The sequence below is a fragment of the Ammospiza caudacuta genome, chromosome 30, assembly GCF_027887145.1.
Source record: "Ammospiza caudacuta isolate bAmmCau1 chromosome 30, bAmmCau1.pri, whole genome shotgun sequence".
Classification (NCBI taxonomy): domain Eukaryota; kingdom Metazoa; phylum Chordata; class Aves; order Passeriformes; family Passerellidae; genus Ammospiza; species Ammospiza caudacuta.
The window spans coordinates 2,362,549-2,387,320 of record NC_080622.1 but is presented as its reverse complement, the minus strand read 5'-3'; the positions used below and the strand labels follow the sequence as shown (position 1 = coordinate 2,387,320).

General features: G+C 49.1%; 2 protein-coding genes across 3 annotated transcripts in view; one reads left to right on the top strand and one right to left on the bottom strand.

The window, feature by feature from the left end:
* Positions 1-8,728, bottom strand: part of SMG5 (SMG5 nonsense mediated mRNA decay factor) — a 31,319-nt gene extending 22,591 nt beyond the window's left edge. Inside the window, exons 1-4 of the mRNA XM_058821580.1 lie at positions 8,558-8,728; positions 3,214-3,312; positions 2,522-2,645; positions 1,761-1,917 (exon numbers count right to left, since the gene is read on the bottom strand). Coding sequence (XP_058677563.1) covers positions 1,761-1,917; positions 2,522-2,645; positions 3,214-3,312; positions 8,558-8,634 — 457 coding nt within the window. The 5' untranslated portion in view covers positions 8,635-8,728. The remainder of the gene's footprint in view (positions 1-1,760; positions 1,918-2,521; positions 2,646-3,213; positions 3,313-8,557) is intronic.
* Positions 8,729-10,274: 1,546 nt separating this feature from the next.
* Positions 10,275-14,173, top strand: TMEM79 (transmembrane protein 79). Of its 2 annotated transcripts, XM_058821874.1 has the most exons (5): positions 10,275-10,364; positions 10,582-10,669; positions 11,455-12,294; positions 12,949-13,162; positions 13,763-14,173. In XM_058821874.1, the coding sequence occupies exons 3-5, from the start codon at positions 11,565-11,567 to the stop codon at positions 13,965-13,967; spliced, it is 1,149 nt and encodes a 382-aa protein (XP_058677857.1). In that variant the 5' UTR covers positions 10,275-10,364; positions 10,582-10,669; positions 11,455-11,564; the 3' UTR covers positions 13,968-14,173. The 2 variants fall into 2 exon arrangements, with proteins under 2 accessions (XP_058677857.1, XP_058677858.1); XM_058821875.1 differs by lacking the exon at positions 10,582-10,669 and having other exon boundaries at positions 10,279-10,364.
* Positions 14,174-24,772: the final 10,599 nt, after the last annotated feature.

Below are 24,772 nucleotides of genomic sequence, written 5' to 3'. Positions count from 1 at the left end.
GGCTGCAGTGACCACTGAGGAGCTGTTCCCACTTACCAAGAGGTGTTGTCCAAGTCACACTGTACAAATACACAGCCTTCAATCTGTGACCACATACACCACTGGATTCACCCTCCTTTTTTTTGCTCTGAATCCTCTTGCTCCCATTCATATAACCATAAAGCTGTGCCCTGCCCCATCTGTGGTTTATAAGAGATCCTTTCAGATCCATCTTTTCTGGATAGGCAAAAGTTACATCTTTACTCTCCAGTTATGTGCTCACCTGCAGCATCCTTTTAAATGAAGAGCCCAAACACACCAAGAAACCTGAACAAGGGGAGCCCTTCATATGCAATCACCCCTCAGGGTATAAACCCACCTGTGCAATCACCCCTCAGGGTATAAACCCACCTGTGCAATCATTCCTCAGGGTATAAACCCACCTGTGCAATCACCCCTCAGGGTATAAACCCTCCTATGCAATCACCCCTCAGGGTACAAACCCACCAATGCAATCACCCCTCAGGGTACAAATCCACCAATGCAATCACCCCTCAGGATATAAACCCACCTGTGCAATCAATCATCCCTCAGGGTATAAACCCACCTGTGCAATCACCCCTCAGGGTATAAACCCACCTGTGCAATCAATCACCCCTCAGGATATAAACCCACCTGTGCAATCATCCCTCAGGGTATAAACCCACCTGTGCAATCACCCCTCAGGGTATAAAAACACCTGTGCAATCAATCATCCCTCAGGGTATAAACCCACCTGGAATGTGCATATTGAGGATTTATTAATGCTGCAGTCCTGAGATACATTTCTAAAAGCAACACCTGCCAAGAACATCTGCCTTTTAAACCAACATTTTAAAGCCAATAGTGACACCATCATTTCCCAGAACTAAGAGCAGGATCCCAGCAAGTTAAACCTCCTTTTGTTGAAGACACACTAACTTCCCTTAGCCAGGTGCTGCTGCCCTGTGCCCTGCCAACTTTAAGCACATCAGTTAAACCTTTGCTAATACAACTCACAAAACCAAGGCTCCATTTCTCACCTGGACACCCCCACAACAGAACCCTGAGGCCACTGAGTACAACCCTGGGCAAACCCGAGACAATCTAGGATGTGAATGCACAGGCAGTCTAGAGCTGTTTCAGGACTGTAAATACTCTTATTCTTCCTCCTCGAACAGGTACAACACCTCAGATTTCCCTGCAGCCAAGGCCATGCAGAGGTCAAACAGGCCAGCTAACATGAACTGCAGAGGTCACACAGGCCAGCTAACATGAACTACAGCACCTTCCTGTGCTCTCAGTCCAAGATTCAGAAGCCACACAGTGAAGAGAGCACAGAGAGAAGAGGCACCAAAAGGAGGAAGAGTTTTACATCTAGTGAATAGGATGTACTGACAGAAATCTGTTGATTTCAAGAACCTATTCCCCTGTTTGCCTGCTTTAACTCATCTTTTAAAAACATTCTATACAGCCAGCAATGCTCTTCAGTTTTCCATAAAAATCTGCCATCACCAGACACTTTTCCTAAAGAATTTTCTCACACTGATTTCTTTCTATTAGAAACCCCTCTGTCTTCCCTAATTTAGTACTATTTACAAGAAAAGTGGCACGGAAAAGAAAGCAGAACAGTCTGTTCTAAACAGAGACCTTGCTAATCAGGGGGAAAAAAATTTCCCTTGAATGCTGAAACAAAGATGGACTAGTGCAAGGGGAAGCCACCTGTGGGGTGAATTTCTGAACCAAACACCTTGAGCACAAACCTATGAGAGGGTCTGTCACGTGTGTCCAGTCAATGCAGCACTGCAGCTCCAGCTGGTAGTGGGACTGGATGTAGAGCAGGAGGTGCTGGTAGAATCCTATGCCAGCCACCAGGTGAGTCCTGTATGCACACTCCAGGGTGCTGCGGCTGTGGATGTGCTGGGAGAGGGAAAAGGAACACGTTAATGCAGCCCTGGGCACAGTTTAGGCTTAGGTGAACTGAGGGTGAAGCAAGACATTGGTTTTGCACAGCTCTTTGTACCTCCTCCTGCTCCACAGTGCTCCCCCTAGTAGTATTTACTAAGGGTTAACATCAAGGAGAAATGCTTGTAAAAATAAATCAATAAAATCAAAGTATCTGGTTGGAGCACCTTAAATGCACCCAGACCCCTGGAAAGCCAGGAGAGCTCATGGAATCACAGAGCACTGAAGACCTTCCAGTGATCAACTCCTGTAAAAACAATCAGCACTGATAAAGCACTTAAAACAATCACTCTACCTGGAGAGATCTGTCTGATGAAGAGGGGAACACAAAAAACAAGCAAATTCTGTTGGAATGCCCTCTGCAATGGAAGGACTCTCAATAGCACATCAGTGCTAAAGTGCCCAGTGCCACACAAAGGCACAGGGCAGCCCCACAGGAATGTGACAGTGCCCAGATCCCCACCCCGGGCTCACACCACAGCTTCTCCAAGCAAATGAAGCTTTCAACTTTGCCTCCACTGCACAGAGACCTTCTCATGCCAGAGCCATAGATACCTGCCTTTTTATTTGTTTTAATGAGCTGGATAACTTCATAGTAAACCTTTCTCCAGAGCAGTTCTTCTGCTTTTCTTCCATAATCCACTGGATGCAGGAACATCAGCTTCACACACAGCTCCCTCAGCCTGGACAGAGAGCAGAGCATTGTCAGTGGGTCCTGCAGCCTCAAACAGCTGCCACTACAGAAGCACAGAGAGGAAAATCCAAATCCATTACAAGGGCTGAGCTATGCCATCTGCCTGGATCACTCCCATACAAGAGCACCAGGAAAAGCCACATGCTTAAAGCAGTGCCCTCTGGGCTCAGCTGGCCATCAGTGACTTCCTGAAGTGCAGTAATGACAGCTTCAAAAATTAGTAAGAATAATCCTCCTTGCTCAGCAACCCTGACCCCTGATAAAAGATTTTATACATGTGTAAGATTTCTGCCCCACAGTTTTTATTACAAGGAAAGAATTGGCCAACACAAAGACAATTTATTTGTATCAATGATATCCAGGAAAGCCATGGATTGCATTGCTCAAGTACAGGTCTAAAACCCAGCCTCTGCTTGCAAAACCTGGAAGGATCCCAGGTCAACAGATGCACTACAAACCAAACAAACATAAAAACTGCAGATTCAACAGCTCCACGTGTTGCTTCACACGGATTTTCCCCAGCCAAACACAAAACACAAACATGCTGCCCAACTTACTTGTTCCTCAAGCTGATGTTCTCTGGCTTGAACACATCCTGGTAAGCTGCCTTATTGCCAAGGATGAGATCCAGCCTGTGCACGGCCTCAACCACTGCCCTGCAAGAGAACACAGAACCAAAGTTTCAGGAGAGGTCACCTGGGATCACTGCAGATCAGAGGTGGCTGCAAGGAACCCCATTTAGTCCCACTGTCAGCACACTGCCCTGTACCACCACATCACAGTCACTGATCTCCTTTTTGCACTCTGAAGAAGGTTATGGAATACAGAATTATAGGCATTTTTCTGCAGAACAGTGGTTTAATCACCATTTACCTCTGCCTGTCTGATCAAATACATCAATTATTTCTACAGCTGCAAAATCAGAAATGTCTCTGGACTCACTGGCAACCTCAACAATTAAACCTGCTATACCTACATTCAGATTCATTTAAATGTCTTAAACTCTGTGGTTAAAAAATTGATTAAATTCTAAAAACTACTGTTTTTGATGGGGTAAGTTTTAATGGTGTAAGATTCAAACCTCCACCAACTCCTGTTTTCTTACCAATCTGCCTGCAAAAGAAGGCAACACAAGTCTCTTATTTGCCAAAACTTCCTCATCTTTGTTACAGGGATTCACTGGTTGAAACCCTAAAGTTCCCTCAGTGACAGGTAACAGAGAGAGGAAATTTGTTCCAAGGTTTTCTCCCCCAAAAAACAGAGCAAGCACCCTCCAAACCTCTGAGCCATGCAAAAAAGTACTTTGGTCAATCATTGCCCAAGACCCTCCTCCTGGAGGAAGAATCCCACACTGTGTGTAAATCTCAAACACTCAGAAGTTTGTAGCTGTGAACAAATCACACCACAGCTCAGAACACTGCAGTGAAACAAACCCAGGACTTTCAGCACCATTAGTGCTGAACCTCATCCATAGCTCAGGGACAGCTCAATAAAGCACAATAACAATAACAGCCAACCCTTCCTACACAAGGGGTCACCTCCAGCCTCTGCCATTGCTCTGCCTGTAGCCAAGGTCACCAAACCCACCCCAGTGGTCCTTGTTCTCCCCCTCAGCTTCAGATCCACCCCACCCATGGTGACTCCTCAAAATCTTCCTTGAAAACTAAAGATGTTACTGCAAAGTAACCAACAGTTTCCTATTCCCAGCAAGGCAAATCTCTCCTCACAAACTCATTACACCCAAAGGAACTTCCCTGAAAAAAGCCCCAGAACATTCCAGAGCTCACACAGAAAATGTCCCATCTCCTGCCACAGAAAGCTTCTCACTGAGGGTAGAGAAATCTCACTTGTCTCCAGTAAGCCCAGAATCAGGAAAAGGGAAGTGTGGGGAATAGAAACATCTCATGCAATGCCTTGGGAGAACACCATAGACTTGAACCAACTTCTTACTGAATAATGATGAAGAAAACCAAGGAGATAGTAATAATCACACAAAAAATCCTGTTACATCTTGACATCCAGCCCCTCCTGCTCACTGCCCTCTTTCTCATAAGGCCTGAAGGGTGTTTGCAAACTCTGACAGCCTCATACCCTCATAGCAAGGAAAGAAGCAAGTAAAATACATTTTGTTTTACAGGTAACAGGCACTGAGTGTGCAGCATCCCTGCAAGCTCATACTGGGGTTGGGACAATCCAAAAACCCTCCAGTTTAGCTGCCCCACAACAGAACCCCACAAACACAGGCAATGCACATCTCCTGCCTGCAGCCTGGTTCTGCTGTCCTGTGGCTCTCCAAGTCCCTTCACACACCAGGAGCTGACTGGATTCCTCTCACAGGGTGACCAGAGGAAAGAGGAATTGCTGCTTCATTTAATTCCCAGAGAGAACTACAAATAAACTACAATCAGTGATTCCTGACACAGGCAGTAAAGCAGCTGTAAAACAACATTCTGTGAGCAACAATCTCAGCTGTGTGTGCCTGAAACAAGTGCACATGTCCATGAGAGCCAGTGTGGGAAATGATCCCAGTGCCCTGCCAAATGACAACTACAGAAATGTTTCCTTCTAGGGACAGGAGGATATCACCTTCCCCTCAAGGTGGCCCAGAGGGCATCTGCCATACAACCTAATTTTATACAACAGTCCATGGATGGGGACATGCACACATTTGGTATTTCTGCTGTTCTTTCAGTGTTTGTAATGAAAGAGAGCTGATGAGCAGAGAGCAGCAAGGCTGACACACTGGGATGTGGTTTGTGAGCCCTAAGGGCTGAAACGTTGCCTTGTCCCCATCCACACAGCCCCTCTGGTGCTGCTGCAAGAGAAGGAGGCAGGAGCAAAGCAGAATCTGTGACAGCTGGGGATGCCCTGCCAGGATCCCACATCTGTGCTGCTGAGGAAAGAGGATTCAGTGAGGACAAAAGGGACAGGAGCCAGCCTCACCCCAGAAATGCTGGGAAACACCAGCACAGGTGCTATGGACCACGCACTGCTGGAAATGCACTTTAGCATCTGTGCCAAGGCCACAGGTTGAACTTTCCCAACTTTCCCCAGCAGTTAAGAGCACAAATCCTGTTCCAAGACCCATTTTTCCACCTGCTGAGTTTAAACATTGCTGTCAGACAGCACATCAGAGCCACAAAGGAGGCACATCAGATGCCAGTCTATTAAAGGAAACAAACACAGCCCATGGTGCCAAGCAGGGTGGAAACAGGCCAATGCCATACAGACACTGATCTGTCCCTTCTCCTCCATGTGATGAACAGTCTGGGATGGAGCAGGACAGCAGGGACATTTGTCCCCTCTGTTGCTTTACTTAGGACACCACTAAGAGCCACAGTGTGTGAGGAGTAAGACATTATTAAGAGAAAAGACCTGCAAGTCATTTAGCTGTGCTGTGGCATGTGTCAGTCCACAAACCACAGTGCCTGGAACAGGCTCCACACAGCACCAGCAGCACTGAGTCCACGGGCTAATGGTTACCCAGAAACCTGTAAAATAAACCTGCTCACCTTATGCCACAACAGGCATTGTAAAAGCACACCCATGATAATGCAGCTGCCACATCCCAAGGTGAAACCTGGGAACTGTCAATCCAGGAAGACTTGGAAAAGATCAAAGTTTACCCTAAGAGCAGCAATGGGTCTGGAAGGACACTCTGACAGGCAAGGACCTTGGAGAGCTGAGCTCAGCTCCCACAGGCTGATCCCATGGGATCGCCGTTTAGAGCTGTGGCATTCCAGCATCTGTGATTCAAAGGCGCCACTCAGTGTGACAGTCAGGAGCTCTCAGGCCACGCTCAGCACACAACGGGGGGCAGGAAACTCCCACTTCAGGCTGAGACACAGAGGAACTGACAGGAGAATGTTAAGGTGGGAACTGCTCAGAGAACTGTCAGCTACACAGACGGAAATTTGTGGCCACTGCAGGCACTATAAATCCTGTGCTAAAATCACAATGCTTCCTCCCCACTAAAGAAGAGCTGTCCCTGCAGGAGGAGGGTGGTTCCTTTTCTGCTGTAAAAACGCTCTCGAGCAACCACACACCTTATTCTGCTACAAAAATTGAAACAGAAAACAACCCCTCCCTTGCAAGGATGACAATCCCTCCTCTGGCCACAGGCAGTTCTCTGCAGCAGAACGTGAGGTTCTGCTTGACAGATGAGCTGAGCAGCACCAGGAAAACAAAGCAGAGCAGGTCTGGAACCACGACGAGGATGGTTCCAACAAAACACGTTCTGGTTTGCAGGCAGAAGGACAAACATCCTCTGCAGGCCTGTCCCACACTCTGCTGATGTGCTGGAGATCACTGCAGGTGTCTCACCGTGGCAGCAGCACACACGGAGCTCCTCAGCCCAAGCAGGACCATGCAGCCCATACCTCCATCACACTGAGCCCCACTTCTCACCTCACACCAATACCCAACCCACTGAACCCCCAAAGTGCAGCAATGTGCTTGCACCGAGCACAAAGCAAACACCACCCACACCTGCAGTTACTGCTGGGGAGGCAAAACCCTGCCCTGCTCTAGAGGAGGGCAGTGAGGTGCCACGAGGTGCAAGGACACAGCCAATGTCATCAAGACACAAAGAAATGGACCCCCATGTAAAATTCATCTCTTGTCTCCATCACTTTGCTCATCTTTGAGAACTGCTGCTGGAACTCCTGTGGATCTGCTGTACTGACAGGGAACCTGAGCCAGAAGGGAACCATTTCTGGGCTGCCCTCACAAAACAGGTCAGGAGCAGAGCAGAGGGGGCCTGAGCTCACCAGGGCCAGCAGGAGTGCCCCGGTCCTGTTCTGATGCCATTTCCAATGGATGGTGTGGAAATGTGGGACCAGAGTCTCAGGGAGTGCTGAACTGGAAAGATCTGCAGCAGCTGGAGCTGTGCTGCCCTCCACACAGCAGCAGAGAGCCCCAGCTCACACTCCTGCTCATCACATCCTCTTCTGCAGCACTTCTCACACAATCCCTGCCTACTGCCAAAGCCAGGGACACCCTCTCCAAACCCGCTCTCCCTGGATGACCCCACATCTCACCCTTATCCTACTGCATCCCAACAGCGCCTTTCCACTCAGCCCCCATCATTCTCCCTGAATCCCACAGAACTCCTTTTTCCACCTCTTATGTCCTTACTCATCACCCTGGGTGTCCCCTTACCCCTGACCCCCTTCCCCCTCTCCCACCTATCTCCTCCCCCCATCTCTGCATTCCCCCATCTGGCCTGGATCTCCCACAGTCCCTTGGTCTGATTTATCTGCCCTGGAGCCACCAGACTCCTTTTCCCCTCCATGTATTGCTTATCCTCTCTGGATCTCATACAACTCTTTTCCCCGGTCTTCCCTAAACCTCCTCCTTCTCCTCTCCCTTTGCACTGCATCCTTTCCCTGGGTCTCCCCACACTTTCACTTCCATCTTCCCTAATTTCCATCACCTCCTTTCCCCATCGTCTCTGAACATCCCTCCGATCCCCTATGCTGTCGTTCCTCCAGAGCCCCCCAACCCCGTCCATCCCTGCTGTTACCTCAATTCCACCATGTCCTTCCCCAGTCCCCCGAATCCTTCACTGACAACTCCCCCATTTCCTTTCCTTCCATCCTCACTGACAACTCCCCCATCTCCTTTCCTTTATCCTCCCTGTCTCTCACCAACTCCTTCACCCCGGTCCTCCCCAGCCTGGCCCAACCTCCCCGCCCCAATTCCCTCCCGTCACCCCCAGCCCCATTCTCCCTCTGCTCTCCTCGTGCACCCCCTGTTACCCTCCCTCCCCAAATCCTTCCCCGTTCCCTGAGTAACCCCCGACCCCTCAGGACTGATTCTCCCCACCCTCATCAGGAGCCGCCCGGCACCCGCTCCCTCCCCTATCCCGGCCCCTCCATCCCCTCCGGCCCCTCTGCTCACCGGTACAGCCGCTTGGTGTGCAGCACCTTGGCCTCCGGCTCGCCGCTCTCGCCGGCGGCCCCGCCACCCTGGCTCATGGCGCCCGCGGCGGGCCCGGCCCGGCCCCGCGGCCCCTCAGCACCGCCCGCGCCGCCGCCGCCGCCGCCCCCGGGCCCGCTCGGCCGCCATGGCTGCCCCCTGGCCCTCGATGCTCTCGCGAGATTTCCCGCGGCGGCGGCGGCGCCGCGCCGGGCGGGCGGGGCGGTGGTGGGGGCGAGCTCGTCTCGCGAGAGCTGAGCCGCCCGCACTTAGTGCTGGCAACATGGCGGCCGCCGCCTCACGGCCCGGCTGAGCGCCAGGGCGGGCCGGGGTCCCCTTGTCCCGGTTGAGGGCTCGAGCAGAGCCCTCCCCGTGATGTGGGGCCGGGAGCCGGGGGAGCGGCGCAGAAATTCCTCCCTGCTCTGGATCCGCTCTGCCGAGGGTCCCCGGGGACCGCCAGGCACCCGTCGGATTCTCCCCCAGTGGTGTCTTCAAGCTGAACCTTCTCACCTTTTGTAAACATAACTATGCCGGCACGGAACTTTTTCTAATTTCTGTAATAAAAGTTGCTCAATAAAATAAAAATACTTCGTATTATTTATTACTCTAATTGTATTACTATTTTTATAACCATTTTATTACTATTTAACTTTTAATTTTTTAAAAAACAAGTGATTGGCGTTTTTCACACTCAATAAAATAAAAATACTTGGTATTTCCAGCATTGTGTTAGGTGACGCTACATAAATATTCTTTAGGTGGCCGGGGATGTGTATTAGACGGGTTAATGTAAATTTTACCGTTTAAAAGATGTAACTTCGTGTTACCCTTGGTGCGCTTGATTTGTGGAAAACTCCACCTTGCACATGCAGTATAAACAAGGGCTGACTTGCCTGTCTCCTTTTTAAACTGTGTGAGAGTTTAGAGAGCTCTTTAACTTGGCACACCCGTGTGAAGATGCGTATTTTATGATTGGCTTTTTGCAAATATTAAAATGAATATTATATGTGTTGTGCTAGAAAGTAATGCTGTATTAATTAAGTAGTGTGTTAAATAGAGTTTTAGGTTATAAAAAATGTTAAAATACAAACGATGCTATGTAGGATACTTTTTTTAAAGAAAGGACTTGCAGTGAGATAGCAGCCACAGGACACCTCAATCTTTCAGAGAAAAAGAATTTATTGCTTTCTTATCAGAAGAAACGAACTTCTTCCTGCCTCGAATGCACTGTCAGGATTCAGAGGAAGAAGTTGATGATGACCAGACAGAATCCTGTATTTGAATGGAATTTATGCATCATGTATGAAGTGTATGAATATGCATCAGGCTATTGTTCTTAAGGATTAATCCTCTATTAACGTGAGTCCTTTTTCAGGCGTATTTTGCCCAGAAAAAGGCACCCGGACATCCATAACTCTTTGTTTCTATTGTCTCATATTGTCCTAATTCAAATTATCCAACTTATTATTACTCGAATTGTATTACTATTTTTATAACCATTTTATTACCTTTAAAATTTTAAAAACAAGCGATTGGCGTTTTCACACCCGGAACGGCCCGGACACGGCCCGGGGGTCCCGGGCTTGCCCCGCGCCCTCCACGGATCCCCGCGGGGCCGGGCCGGGCTGGGCCGGGTGGAGCTCCCGCCCCTCAGCCCGCCCCACCCGAGCCGGTCGGGCAGGTTTGAGGTGCAGAGGCGGCCGGGAGAGCGCTGGAATCGCGCAGGGTCTCCTGCAGAGCTGGGAATCCATGGAGCTGGAATCCCCCATGGCCCCACACCCGTGCCTGAGTGAGTGCTGCAGCCGGGGAGGGGCTGGGGGCTGCGATTGGGGCTGGGGTCCGGGATGGGGTGCTGGAGGTGTGGGCGGCCTAAGAAGCTGTTTCAGCCCTGCTTCCGTGTGTGGAGCTCGGAGGAAGCTCCGTGCCTCAGTTTCCCCACGCCTGTGGGCTCCTGAGGGTGCAGGGATGAAAGTGCTTTGGTTTTGCTCCAATCTTTTCCCATATAGATCGTTTAAAATCTGCTTATGGATTATTGGCAGTTCATTGAGGAAAAAAGTCTCAGCCCTCCACTGGAAATGTACTGCAGCGAGAGTTGTGAGTATCTAATTCATATGGCTGCCAGCTTTTGTCAGAGTATTTATTTAGTTAGGGCCGGTTAGCCCTATCTCCAGCAATTCTAGAAAAAAAATCCCTTCAGTTCAGACTTGAGCACACTCAAACAGATGTTTTGTTCAAGTGTTCTCCTTGTCAAACTTCTGGACAAACTTTAAATTGTTGAGGAAAGAGAGAATCTACTTCGTTTTTCTCAATTGTAATTCTGCTAAGGTAAGTTTGCTCTGACAGGCAGGACACTCGGGATGAGGCAAGAGACAGGGTTCTCCTAAAGGGTAACAACAACATGGGAGCTCTGCCTGTGCCTCCTGCACCCATGGAAGGGCACCCAGCAGCCCCTTTTGCCCACCCCGCATCATTCTCAGCTACAAGAGGCAGCAAACCTGGCTCATGCTGGCTGTCCCCATGGTTTTGGGAAGCAGCCAGGTCACCTCTCCCCAGGGCTTGGCTGGTCCTGGCCCAGGACAGAGCCACTGAGGAGCCAGCTGTATCATGTGGGCTGTGCCCAGCCAGAACTCCCAGAGTGTTTGTTCAGCAGGGGAATTAATTCCCAGCCAGACCTGCACCTCCAGGCTTCACCCCTCCCAGGACAGAACCCGACCCCGCTGCCAGGGGACACCAGGCACTGCTTTCCCCTCCTAGTGCAAGGACAGGAGGGTGGTGGGGGCTCCAGGAGTGCCAGTTTGCTCCCACTTTGTAACTGGGGCTGTGCACGTGCCCCCACACCTCTCATTTCTGATGTGAATTGATCTGTCTCCTTTCTCCAGGGTGAAAGCAGAAAGGACAGGAACTTTGTCCCCTCTGAACACCCCAAGTGCAGGCAGCAGTGTTACCAGCCCCCAGCTGCATCCCTGGCAGTGTGGAACTGAACACTCTCATGGCTGCTGCAGACCCTGTCCTGCCCCCTGAGGAGGTGGCTCTGCTGGACCTGGGGAAGGTGGCCCTGGACAAGGTGCCACCAGCCCCAGATGAGCACCTGGGGGACCCTGATGCCACCCTGCCGTGGGACCAGAGTCAGCACAATGCCCGGGGCCAGCCGGAGCTCATGGAGACAAAGAAGCGCTCGAGTCCTGAGGGAGGCCATGAAGACCCAGAGGAAGCTGTTCCCACCTGCCCCACAGTTGAGGCCGAAGATGAGGAAGTTCCCCAGCTGCCCGTGATGGCATCCCACGTTTTTGTGCCCATTGACCCGCAGTGCATCGAGCAGAGCCCCTTCAAGCAGAAGCAGCACCCGACCCCATGGCCCCGGGAGGAGAGCAGGGGGGATGTTCCCCCCAGTGTCCCCCCCAGTGACAGAGCCAGCAGCCTTCACCACAAGCAGGTCTTCCTCCCCCTCGGCCCCTCACGCTACAGGAACCCACCGGGCTTTGAGGGGCGCATGGCCAAGCCCCTGGCTGAGGGCTCGCAGTGCCCGTGTGCCAGGGACTGTGGCACTGATAACCTCAAGGCTGTGGCATCGGTGGCAGGGGCCCTGCTCATCTGCCCTTGCCTCATCTATGGAGCCTACATCTTCCTGCCCTTCGATGCCCCGCTGCTGCCCACCGTCAGCGCCCGCCTGGTCTACACGCTGCGCTGTGCCACCTTTGCCACCTTCCCCATCGTGCTGGGTGAGCCATGGGCTGGGGTGTGAGCACTTTGCTCCTGGTCTAGGCTTCATGAGCCCTGGGGCTGAGCTCTTTGTGGGTCTGATACTCCCACCAGGAGCAGCAGATGGAGCTTTTCTCCTGTCCTGGTGCTCCCCAAAGTCCACCGTGGCTCCTCTGGGCACACCCTGAGCCCCTGTGAGACAGAGTAGAAATTCTCCAGAGTAGAAATCTATTTTGATTTAGGTGAAATGTACATCTTTGAGTCTGTGGTTAGAAAACATAGCTATGTAGCTTGACTGTAAAGCCTAGGCTCAGGGAAACTGATTCAGTGAAGGACAGAGATAAAGGGGAGGAGACAGAGGGGGATAGACAGAGAGACTGCTGTGAGAGCAGGTCAACCTGACCTAGGAATTCTTTCTGATGAAGAAGAACTAGCAGCAAATGTCACATGAAATTCGTAAAAATGAATATGTATGAACCTATTGTGAAATTGTATGCATATGTATTTGAGAGGGGGATAAAAAGGGACCTGAAGTTCCCAGAGGTACTCATGTCTTTTAAGGAGAGTAATCTCCACATGCATCCGGTGCTGTAATAAACATACCGGCTTTACAGCGTTCACAAAGTTGTGGAGTTTTTGGCTGTCTCCACAAAACACCTCTCTCTGTCCCTCAGGAATGATTGTCAGCGGCATCTCCCGCCTCTGCTCCTCTGCCCTGGAGCCCTTTGGAGAGCTCCAGCGGGAGGTGGAGATCCACCGCACTTACGTCTCCCAGTCCGTGCACCTCTTCATCCTCTACTTCTTCAACATGGCCGTGCTGGCCACCTACCTCCCACAGGAGCTCCTCAAGCTCATCCCACTGCTCACAGGGCTCTTCGCCATCTCCAGGTAAATGGCTCCTTCACCCCAGGCTCTGTCAGTGCCAGCACCGTCCCTTGGAGCAAACTCCCACTCTGGCAGCACCTCACCCAGCTCACCAGAGCCAGGAAGGGTTCCTCTTCCTACAGCAGGGAAATCCTCACATTTCTGGTCAGAAACTGAGTGCCAGCCCCAAACCCTCACTGTCAGAACCACTGAGTGCCAGCCCCAAATCCTCACTGTCAGAACCACTGAGTGCCAGCCCCAAATCCTCACTGTCAGAACCACTGAGTGCCAGCCCCACAGCATCACCCCAAATCCTCACTGGTCAGAACCACTGAGTGCCAGCCCCACAGCATCACCCCAAATCCTCACTGGTCAGAACCACTGAGTGCCAGCCCCAAATCCTCACTGTCAGAAGCACTGAGTGCCAGCCCCAAATCCTCACTGGTCAGAACCACTGAGTGCCAGCCCCACAGCATCACTGTCAGAAGCACTGAGTGCCAGCCCCAAATCCTCACTGGTCAGAACCACTGAGTGCCAGCCCCAAATCCTCACTGTCAGAACCACTGAGTGCCAGCCCCACAGCATCACCTTGGCTCTCAGCCCGCACTCTCTGCCTCTCCCCAGGTTGATTTTCTGGATGTCCTACGCCATCGGCCGCTCCTTCCGTGCCTTTGGCTTCAGCATGACCTTCCTGCCACTCCTGGCCATGCTGCTCTGGAACCTGTATGGCATGTTTGTGCTGGAGCCTGAGAACCTCCTCTCCCTGGCACTGCCAACGCCCGAGAGCCGCTCCAAGGAGAGCAGAGCTAAACTCCGCCACTGGGGCTGAGGGAGTGAGATGGAGTGCCTGGATCCTATGGGTTTGAGCTTCCTTCATGCCCTGCCTCAAGAGTCCTGACAGCTGACAGATCCTGCTGGGCTCCTTCTCCCTGCCTGGACACGGAGGTTTTGCTGAGCACACAACCAGCTGCAGACCCTCTGCACCAGGAGACTCCTGCTGGATGGTGAACAAGAGCAGGACACACTGAGCTCTGTTCCCTGGGAATGGGTGGAATTTGCTTCCCCTCCTGCTGGAGCCAGCTTTGCCCAATAAAGCCCTTACCAAGCAGCTTTGTGCCTGGTTTGCAGAGGGTGAGTTAAATTTCTCACAGAATGACTCAGAGCTTCGCCTACAGCATGCAATCATCCGGCCTCAAAATTATGTTTCCAAGAGGGAAAAAAATGTTTCCCCCAGACTGTCCCTCTCCAAACCCTGCATCCCACTCCAGGGTCCCTGCATAGCTAGTCTCACCCTGTTTGTCCCTCCTCTTCCTCCTGGTGGAGAGTCAGCACCCAGTTCTCAAAGCAGTGGGTTGGATGGGAGGGAGGAAGCTGGGTTGGGTGACATGGCACCAGCTTTGCCACTGGCCAGGGCAGGGATGGCCAGTCCTCCCCAGGATGGGTGCTGAGCCCCTTCTGCAGACATGAATGGACCCGTGGGAGTGGCATTTCTGACAGCCTCAGTTGTCAGTCCTAACCCAAAGCAGTTAAAAATCCACCCAATCTAGGAAAAGCCACTCCAGCTCCAGATCTGCCCGTTGTCTGCCTTGTCACACCTCCCATCCTGCAATGCTGGACCACAGGAACAGCTCACCCCAACCAGAGAATGGGAATCAAGGAGCTGAGGGACTGCCATGAAGCTGTGTCTTGCTTTGAAAGCCAGGTGTCCACCCAGGAAGGCAGGAACCTCCTCTGCAATGGAAAATGTGACCCCCTTCTCTCCAAATTATTTTAACTCTGAAATCAAAGGGCTTTCAGGCAAAGATATGGGGAAAGTGATATATACATACACTTCTTTACTGATATGTATATGTGTAACTAGGCAAACAACAATGTGAAGACCACGTTCGCTCTCCTTGAAAATTTAAAAAGTTTAATAAAGGGCAATAGGAGACAAGGACCATGGAGCAAAGGATGTTAGGGTGCATCTTGGCACTCAGCCAAGACCACTCTGTTATCTTACACCTTAAATACCTTATCCCTTACATCAGCCTGTTGCATATTCATAGATCCTTATCCAGAGTAAACTTTTTCCCCAAACTAATTTAATGTTCCAAGAACTGTTCAGCGTAATTCCTCCTTTGATCCACCTTTTTAGAGTATGCTTATTCCTGGGTTGTGGTTTTAATCCTTTTTTATCATCATCTTCAGTTATGGGTCTTGGTCCACACTGTCTTCAGGTGGTGAGTGCTGATAGTTGGCAAATCTGTAGCAGGTGCTCCCATCCTGTGTTCTTTGGATGTTATCCCATCCAAGCAGGCATTTTAACACAAGCATCTTTATATCAGCTATTTCACTACTATGTCTAAGCTTAATTAACAACAGAAATAAAAACTACAACTTTATTACAAAGTTATTTCAACACCACGCATATAAAATCTGTGTTAATGTTTGCAAAAAGCCAATATTATAATATGTATCTATAACAAACAACAACGGCAGCACCACCAAACAAAACTAGAAAACCCCATAAAGTCTTTTTGTTAAAAAATGGGACCCCATTTCTGTACTAAGTGATTTCAGCATTTCTTATAAAAAAGAAAAGGCCTAAAGCAAGGGGCTTGTGGCCGGAGCAGGAGCGTTCCTGTCAAGGATGCTACAGTGCCAGCACTGGGTCTTCTTGAACAGCGATATCCTCGATGTTCCAGGTGGAGCAGCACAGCTTCCCTGGGTCAGATGCCCTTTTTATCCTGTTTTTACTCCCTTTGGATTGTTTTTTGTTGGGATCCTTCATGTGCATGAAGGTTTAAGGCGCTTGATTTGCCATTACAGTTCTGTCCAGGCTGGCTCCTTTCCCTTAGGGTGCGGTGCACTTTACTTAGGTGTAATACAGTAAGATGCGTACTGCATTTCTTATAACTACCCTTTGAACCCCTTTTACAATATGATAACCAAACTAAAAGTACATGCTTTACAATTATTAACTATTTTCCATCACTTTCTAACCTATTTTTGACATCTTTTTCCCTCGAAGCCGTTTCCCCCGCGCTGCAGTTCCGGGCGCGGCCGGCAGGGGCGCGGGTGGCTCCCGGCGGGCAGGGCGGGTGCGATGATTCCCCCGCGCCTGCAGGGGGCGCTGTGGGGCGGCTCGGCCGGGGCGGGAACTCACAGGGGACCGCGTGAGGGGACCCAACCTTAACCCGCCCCCCCACCAAAGAAAGAAAGAAAGAATTAAACCGGGAAATAAAGAAAGAAATAAACCCAGTTTTAATGCATAAAAACCAGAGCAGACCGGGATTCCAGCACACAGCAACACACTGCGGGCAGAGGGTCCCGCCCAAGCCTGTCCCGGTGGTTCAGCGCCACATGCGCTGGTTGTGAGCTCCCAGCGGTCAGGCCTGTGAGGAAAATTAATCCACAAACAGCAGAGGTTTATGTCCAAAAAGGAGACAGAGGAGTCCTGTAACTTTATTCGAATGAAGGGAGAAGTCATGTACATTTTCCATGGAGTCTCTCAAATTTTTGGAGGACACAGCCTCCTTTTTACCCTGATTTCCCGGCCACATTTCTTTCTCTCTTTTCCCGTTGCTTGAGGTACTTGTGAGGTACAGACTTCCCAATACTCCTGATACCTAAAACCTCCTTTTAATTTAACCCCCTTCCCCCTACCTCTTTGTCTTTTCCATGTATCAATCAGTGGGATTCCTATGGAATTTATAGTTCTTCCCATTGTTTCTTTCATCTCTCATAATCCAATTTTATTTATCAGCAGACGTACAGTTTGTTTGTAAAGACAAATCCCTCTCATTCCATTCACAAATCAGCAGAATCCTTCCCACTGTTTCTTTATCTCTCAGTGCTGGTTTTATCACAGTTTGTTTGTAAGGACAAATGCCTCGTTCCTTCCAGACTGCAGGGAAACGGGCAAACAGCTCCCTACAAACCCAAATTGGGTCAGTGGTCTAGAACTGGGTCAGTGGTCCCAGGGATGAAGTCAGGAATGTCTTCCTCAGGTCTCTGTGACCCTGTGTCACAATCCAAAGCCCCCTGCTTAATGATGGATTAACACAGTAATCCATCATTAATTAATAAGGTGCTGGGCATTGTTCCAATATGTTCCTATAATGGTTCACTTGCTCTACTTTCTTCTACAAATGAGCTCATAATATAACAATTAGCTTTGGCTTAAGCATCTAATAATCATTAACTTATCGTTGGTGTATTTAACTTCAATATTCAGAGGAATATGGATTTGTCTTTACAAACAAGCTGTGGGTCTGCTGGTAGATAAAACCAGCACTGGGACATAAAAGAAACAATGGGAAGGGTTCCACTGATTGGTGAATGAAAAAAGAGATTTGGTTTTATAGATAAACTTTAGGTTTGCTGATAAATGAAATTTATAGATATTGAAAGATGAAAGAAACAATGGGGAAGAAAACCCCCTAAATTCCACAAGAATTAAAAATTAAAAGGGAGGGTTATACATTAGAGGGGAATCTCTGGTATCAGGTGTATTGGGGAGTCTGTACCTCTCAAGTACCTCAGAAATGGAGAAAGACAAAAGGGAAATTAGGATAAAAAGGAGGCTGCATCCTCCAAAAATTTGAGAGACCCCAGGGGAATGCCCCATGGCCTCTCCCTTAATTCGACTAAAGTTACAGGACTCCTCTGTCTCCTTTTTGGACATAAACCTCTGATGTTTGTGGATTAATTTTACTAACAATATGAATTGGTTCTAACCCTCAGCTAAAATCTTTAACTTTTTAAAAATCATGATTCACTACAACAAGGCTTTGTCTTCCCCTCTCACAGTTACTGATCCCCTCCAGCTGCCAAGGTGCCAGAAGGAAGGAAAATAGAGGGAAGGTGTAGACTGGATGCATTAACCTCTGACAGCCAGCACAAGAAGGTGCTTTGCAGAGAAAGCTGAGTCTCTTCTTTATGTTAGGAAAATTAATGGAGGGTACCCTCTATGCCCCAATAAGCAGAGCCTCTTCTTTCCAGACATGATCCTGGAATGTGGATGGGTATGAAGGAGTCTCCTGCAGTGAAAGGGTGAAGCCCAGACTGGGCTGTGGAGATCCAAGTGCCTCACACCCAAGCAGGGCAGGGGCTGGCCTGGGATGGAGGGGTGGAGGGAGCCATGGCTTGTGTGAGAGCTGCCACTGCTCCAGTGCCAGGGCAAAGCTCAAGAGTTGCTGCCGTAATTCCAATTTTCTTGGCCTTTCTATCCAAGTGTCTGATTGCTCACATTGCTGAGACCTCTCGGAGTCAGTTCACAGCAGCCAGCAGAGGGGATGGGCTGGGATGGAGGGGTGGAGGAGGTCACTGGTGACTCCCTGCTGGCCCTGGGACAGGCTGTGGGGGAATCTGGGCAAGGGGGACACGATTTGGGACATGTGTGTGCCACATGTGCGCAGCAGTGTCCAGGGAACCAGGCCAGGTGTCTGTGGTGCAGTGTGGGCATGGCTGCTCTGCCTGGTGTGTGTTTCATCCCTGCCACCAAGAATAACAAAGAAAACCCCCAGCAACACTTCTGGGACAGCACTTCTGGGACAGCACTTCTGGGACTCTCACAGCTGATCATCTCAAATTACTTTTCAGAATTGTGCAATGTCTTGCAGTGGACTGTCAGAAGTTAAATGAACTAAATTCAGGCTTGTCTTACAGCCTAAGGAAAACCAAATAAACTCCATTTTCTCAACCTAGACACAGGAAGACCATTTACCCCAGGTGATCAAAGACCAAAGTCTGGGAAAGAAGAGGGGGAAAGTGCATCTCTCTTGGCTGCTCTTACACATCATTGTCAACAGATCAAAAATCCAGTGAACTTGACAGCTGCCCAGCTGAGTGAACAGCAAACAAACAATCTGGGAATACAGGGCTAGGACCAGAGAAAAGCAACCAAAGGACATGGGAGAGGAAGAGGGAGAAAAAGCATAGGCTGGGGAGAAGAACACTTGAGGACAGGAGCATTGCATCTCTGGAAAAAGGAAAAGGGTATGTGACTTTATCCCCAAAAAATGGGGTTTTCTGGAGGGAGGAGTGGGGAAGGACAGTAACTGACTGAAGGAAAATGAGACTGGTTTGACCCAATCAGTGCTCAGGTTCCTCATTTATGCCTCTACTGGCTCAAAGTTTTTAACTAACTTCCCTTCTGGAAGTTGTTCTCCCACCAAGAAGCCCTCTGTAGCCTGCTGCACCTGAAGTTTATATCAATACAAGATTCCAAGGGATGGTGTGGAAATGCAAGGACAACAAGAGACAGAGTGATGGGAAGGTAAATCTTCATGTCCTGTTCACAGATGGCTGGCACAGGGAGCTGAACTGACCCACCCTAAAGCTGGGGGAAAAGGGAGCAATCTTCCCAAAAAACCAGCAAAGGGAGAAAGCTCCTGCTCTGAGCTGTTAGCCAATGACAGGCAACAGAACTAGGCAAAATTAACTGTACCCTGCTGAAACATGGACACCCTTAGCAGAATTAGGCACTTGATATGAGCCTGAACAGGCCTGAAATACAGCAGAGAAGATTTCTATCAATTGCTTAGGACTTAAAAAACCTAAGCTTAAAAAAACATGTATCAAAGCACCGTTTCTCTTTTTGGTAATCAAACTGTCACTGTGTCATGCTGCATTGCCTCCATAATGTCTTGCTTTGTATAAAATTAGAGACAGGAGTGTGTGACTAAACTCAGAGTTCCTGAACACATTTAATTTACATTGCCAGGTGCTGAGGCCAGTTGGCACAGAACAACTTGCTCAAAAACTACACCTAATTCACTGCTGGGGAGTGCTCCCAGGACACCTTTACCTGAAAACTTTGTCTGGAAGTCATTTTCAAGAGCACTGCTTGGCACAGAGGGAGTGCAGCAGGGACCTGCCCCTGCTCCACTGCCAGGGCAAAGCTCAGGAGTTGCTGCTGTAATTCCAATTTCCTTGGCCTTTCTATCCAAGTGTCTGATTGATCACATCTCTGGCACCTCTCAGAGTCAGCTCACAGCTCCAGGAAGTGCAGAAGGAATTGTCTGTGGAAATCTTAGAGAGAAAGCCAGCACTGTCCTAGCTGATCCCCCAGCATGGGCAGCAGGTAAAGGGGGGATTCTGCCCCTCTGCTCTGCTCAGGTGGGACCCCACCTGCAGAGCTGCCTCCAGCTCTGGGCTCCCCAGCACAGGGAGGACAAGGAGCTGCTGCAGTGAGCCCAGGGGAGGCCACAGAGATGATCTGAGGGCTCTGGAGCTCCTCTGCTCTGGGCACAGGCTGGGAGAATGGGGGTGCTCAGCTTAGAGAAGGCTCTGGGGAGACCTCAGAGCCCCTTCCAGGGCCTAAAGGGGCTCCAAAAGTCTGGAGAGAGACTTTGGACAAGTGCCTAGAGTGCCAGGACAAGGCACTTATTGGCTTCCTAATGCCAGGAGCAGGGTTAGGTGGGATATTGGGAAGAAATTTTTCCCTCTGAGGCTGGTGAGGCCCTGGGACAGGTTGCCCAGAGAAGCTGTGACTGCCCTGTCGCAGACAACTTTTATGAAAAATCCTTTCCTTAGGAGTTTTCCTCCTGAGAAGCTGGGAGGCCTCAGGAACAAAATGTAAACAATGATTATCTGCTGCTGTGGAATGCAACAGGTGCATCTGTGATTGGTCTCATGTGGTTGTTTCTAATTAATGGCCAATCACAGTCAGCTGGCTCGGACTCTCTGTCCAAGACAGAAACTTTTGTTATCATTCTTTACTTTCTATTCTTAGCCAGCCTTCTAATGAAACCTTTTCTTCTATTCTTTTAGTATAGTTTTAATGTAATATATATAATAAAATAATAAATCAAGCCTTCTGAAACATGGAGTCAGATCCTCATCTCTTCCCTCACCCAAGAACCCCTGTGAACACGGTCACACTGCTGCATCCTTGGAAGTGCTCAGGGACTTGAAGCAGCCTGGTCTATTGGAAAGTGTCCCTGCCCATGGCAAAGGGGTGGGATGGGTTGATTTTTAAGGTCCCTGCCAGCCCAAAGCAGTCTGTGAGTGTTTGAACTCTATGGAATATGGCATAACCTGAAGCACAGAGCAGTTTCTTTCACACAGATGTGAACAAGAGTGTTATTATGAGGCCTGAGGGATTAGAGAAAAAAAAACAGAAGAAAATTACTACCACCTTTGCCTCTTACCTGCAGGACAGAAAACAATTCTGTTTTACAGTGGTGAGTTACTGTCAGGCTCTGTGAAATGGCAGAATCAGTGGACAGTGTGTTCCCTTCCAAGGAAAACCCAGTGCACTTTCCAAAAATACTCCTAGAATTTTGCATTTCTGTGGTGGTTTGTCACACAGAGGATTTTTGGTGAATATATGGGAATAGAATTGCGTGTGAGGGAGAGACTGAGATAACATCACAGTGAGGGTTAAGTTCCTTCTTACTCTCTTATTGCCTTATTAGTGCTAAAATCTGTAGCACAATTACCCACAGCACTCCATTTGGCAGCTGCTCGTTGTTAAGTAAACACATATTCCCATCAGATAAATACACTTTGGTGTCATAAACTCACATAGCCACCAGATACAGCTTCACTTCCAGCGTCCTCCTGTCTCCTGTGCAGATGGTGAAACCTGAAAGAAAACACGAGGTTTGCTCCCAAGAGCCATCAGCAACAACTTGGTAACATGGTTTTCATTAAGAAATGCTGCTCTATTTTTAAAAATTATTACTCTGGGGATTAATAGTGAAAGCTGTCCTAAATTGGTTTGGAAAGCTGAAAGTTGCATTAGGCTTTGTCCCAGAGCAGTGAGAGTGGCAGCAATGCTGATTTCTGTAACAGACACACGTTGCTGTTGCCAGAGCCCAGATTTCAGTGAGGAACAGGCACAATGGTCACTGTGAAACTTTTCTGGAAGCAGGGTGTCACAGACATTTTTTCACAGAAATCCTTTCTTTCAGATTTCTGCATCTTCTGGAAGGCAGAGGCCTCAGAAGAGAATGTAAATAATTGTTATCAGCTGCTGTGGAATGCAATAGGATGCACCTGATTGGTCTCATGTTATAAACAAGCACATGTTTATGATTAAAGGCCAATCACAGAAACAAGCTGGGGACCGAGTCCCTGGACACAACTTTGGTATAGATTCTTTCTTTCTATTCTTAGCTTAGCAGCAGCTCTGCAACTTCTCTCTTTATTCTATTTAGTATAGTTATAATGTATTATATATCATATATCAATAAATCCAGCCTTCTGATCAAGAAACAAGATTCACCGTCTCTCTCTCACCCTCAGCGACCCACTCAGGACGCTGTAATAGCAGGGACTGAAGCAGAAGTGTTCTCATTCTTCATCCTCTAAGTGTCCAAATCATTTGACAGCTAATTCCTGAATCCAAAAACTCCACAGTGAAAAAAACCAGCGAGCAGCAGAGAAGTCTCACAAAGGCAATCCTGACAGAGGCTTTCCCAGCTCTGGGGCCCACTGCAGTCGAGTTAACTGCTGGGATTTAGAGAGAAGCCCATCAAGAGGAGAAATGCCAGCTTCAGATTTCAAATCACTGCATTTGCAAGCTGCTTCTGCCCCAAGACTGAGCTGTCCACTGCCAATGGGATGGATGCTGTTACAAAGAAAAATATATTCCTGGAGAAAAAGGAAACATAAGGGATTAATAATTGAGTTTATAATTTACTTACTTAGCCTAAAAATCCAGGTTCTACAACACAGTGCAATTAGGAAGAGCAAATGGGCTAACATGTGAACATCCTTCTTGTAGTGCAAGAATTCTCTCTTTATTTTCATTTTATCAAAATAGAATAGGTGTGGAAATTTGCAGGCAATCCCAACATGGGAAAAGACGAGGATCTGACTCCATGTTTCAGAAGGCTGATTTATTATTTTATGATATATATTATATTAAAACTATACTAAAAGAAGGGAAGAAAGGATTTCATCAGCAGGCTTGAAAGGAATAGAAGAATGACAATAAAATCTTGTGACTGACCACAGTCTGAGACAGCTAACTGTGATTGGCCATTAATTAGAAACAACCACATGAGACCAATGACAGATCCACCTGTTGCATTCCACAGCAGCAGATAATAATTGTTTACCTTTCATTTCTGAGGTCTTTCAGCTTCTCAGGAGAAAAATCCTGGCAAAGGGATTTTTCAGAAAATATCATGGCTACAAATAGGGATATCCTCAGAGCACCCAAGTAACTACTCAGGGAAGTTGAAGCATTTGGAGAAACTTGGAATCGGGCTCCAAAATGTCCTGTTTGCCTTTACAATCTCATTTACTACAAATGAGATTGTTCACAGCTAGGAAGGAGGATGGGGACACACTGGGAGATCAGATCCAGCTGGAGCTCTGTGTCAGGGGGACTGTGATGAGCAAAGAGAGGAGGGTGCAGTGCCAGCCCCACTGCCCAACCTCTGGAGGAGCACGAGACCCTTGAGGTGCCATTATAGAGGACAGCAGTGTTCAAAGTCATCATGTTTAAGGGCAAGTTTTAATTCTGTAAAAAACCTTTTCTTCATTCTGACTGTCCCTCAGCTGATGGTGCCTCAGCTCCAGGTTTTGGTGTTGACACCAGGCAGCACAGCAGCCCCTCAGCCCCACTCCTGTTAGATTTGCAGCAGCCTCTTGGACTGCCAGGCCACTGAACCAGGTGAGAGCTTCCTGCCTCACAGCCATGCCCATTCCCCCATGGGAAAACCCTGAGCTCAAGATTCTCAAGATTTGGGTTTTTTTCAAGATGGTCCCTTCTGCTCTCCAAACCTTCCCCAGCTCAGCAAAATGCAGCTTTCCTGTGCCTGAAGGGGCTCCAGCAAAGCTGGAGAGGAGCTTTGGACAAGGGCCTGGAGTGCCAGGATGAGGGGGAATGGCTTCCCACTGCCAGAGGGCAGGGCTAGATGGGATTGCCATAGTTTGACACTGCCCAGTACCAGGCACCCAGAAGAGTCACTGGTTCACCCTCCCTTGCCACAGCTGGGTAGAGGAGAGAAAAAAAAATAATATATAGGGTTGAATGAATTGAGATAAGGACTGGGAGAAAACTCTTCAAGGGCAAAACAGGCTCAGATAAAGGTTGCAAAGTGAATTTATTACTGACAGAATTAGAGGAGGATAATGAGAGGTGAAATAAGCCCTTAAAACACTTTCTTCCCCCCAGCCCCTCCCTCCTTCCCACTGGCAGTGCAGGGAAACAGGGCATGGGGGGTTTTGGGTCAGTTCATCCCCCAAGTTCTTCTGCTGCTGCTCAGGGAGAGGAATCCTCCCCCTGTGAGGAACTTCTCCAGCATGAGCCTGCTCTTGTGAGCAGCAGCCCTGCTGGTGAATTCTCCCCACGGGCACACAGCCCTCCCAAGCTGCTGCAAGGTGAATTCCAAACTGCTGCAAAGCATTTAATACTTAAAGATGTCATCACAGAGGCCTTACCAGCCTCTCTCATCGGCCCAGCCTTGGCCAGCAGCCTGTCCATCTTCAGAGCCAGCAGGGATTGACTCTGCTGGACAAGGTGGAGGCTTCCAGCAGCTTCCCACAGGAGCCACCTCTGTGGCCCCCCTACTACCAAAAACCAGGCTATGCAAATCCAATACAGGGATATTGGGAAGAAATTTTTCCTTGTGAGAGTGATGAGACCCTGGCACAGATTGCCCAGAGCAGCTGTGACTACCCCATCCCTGG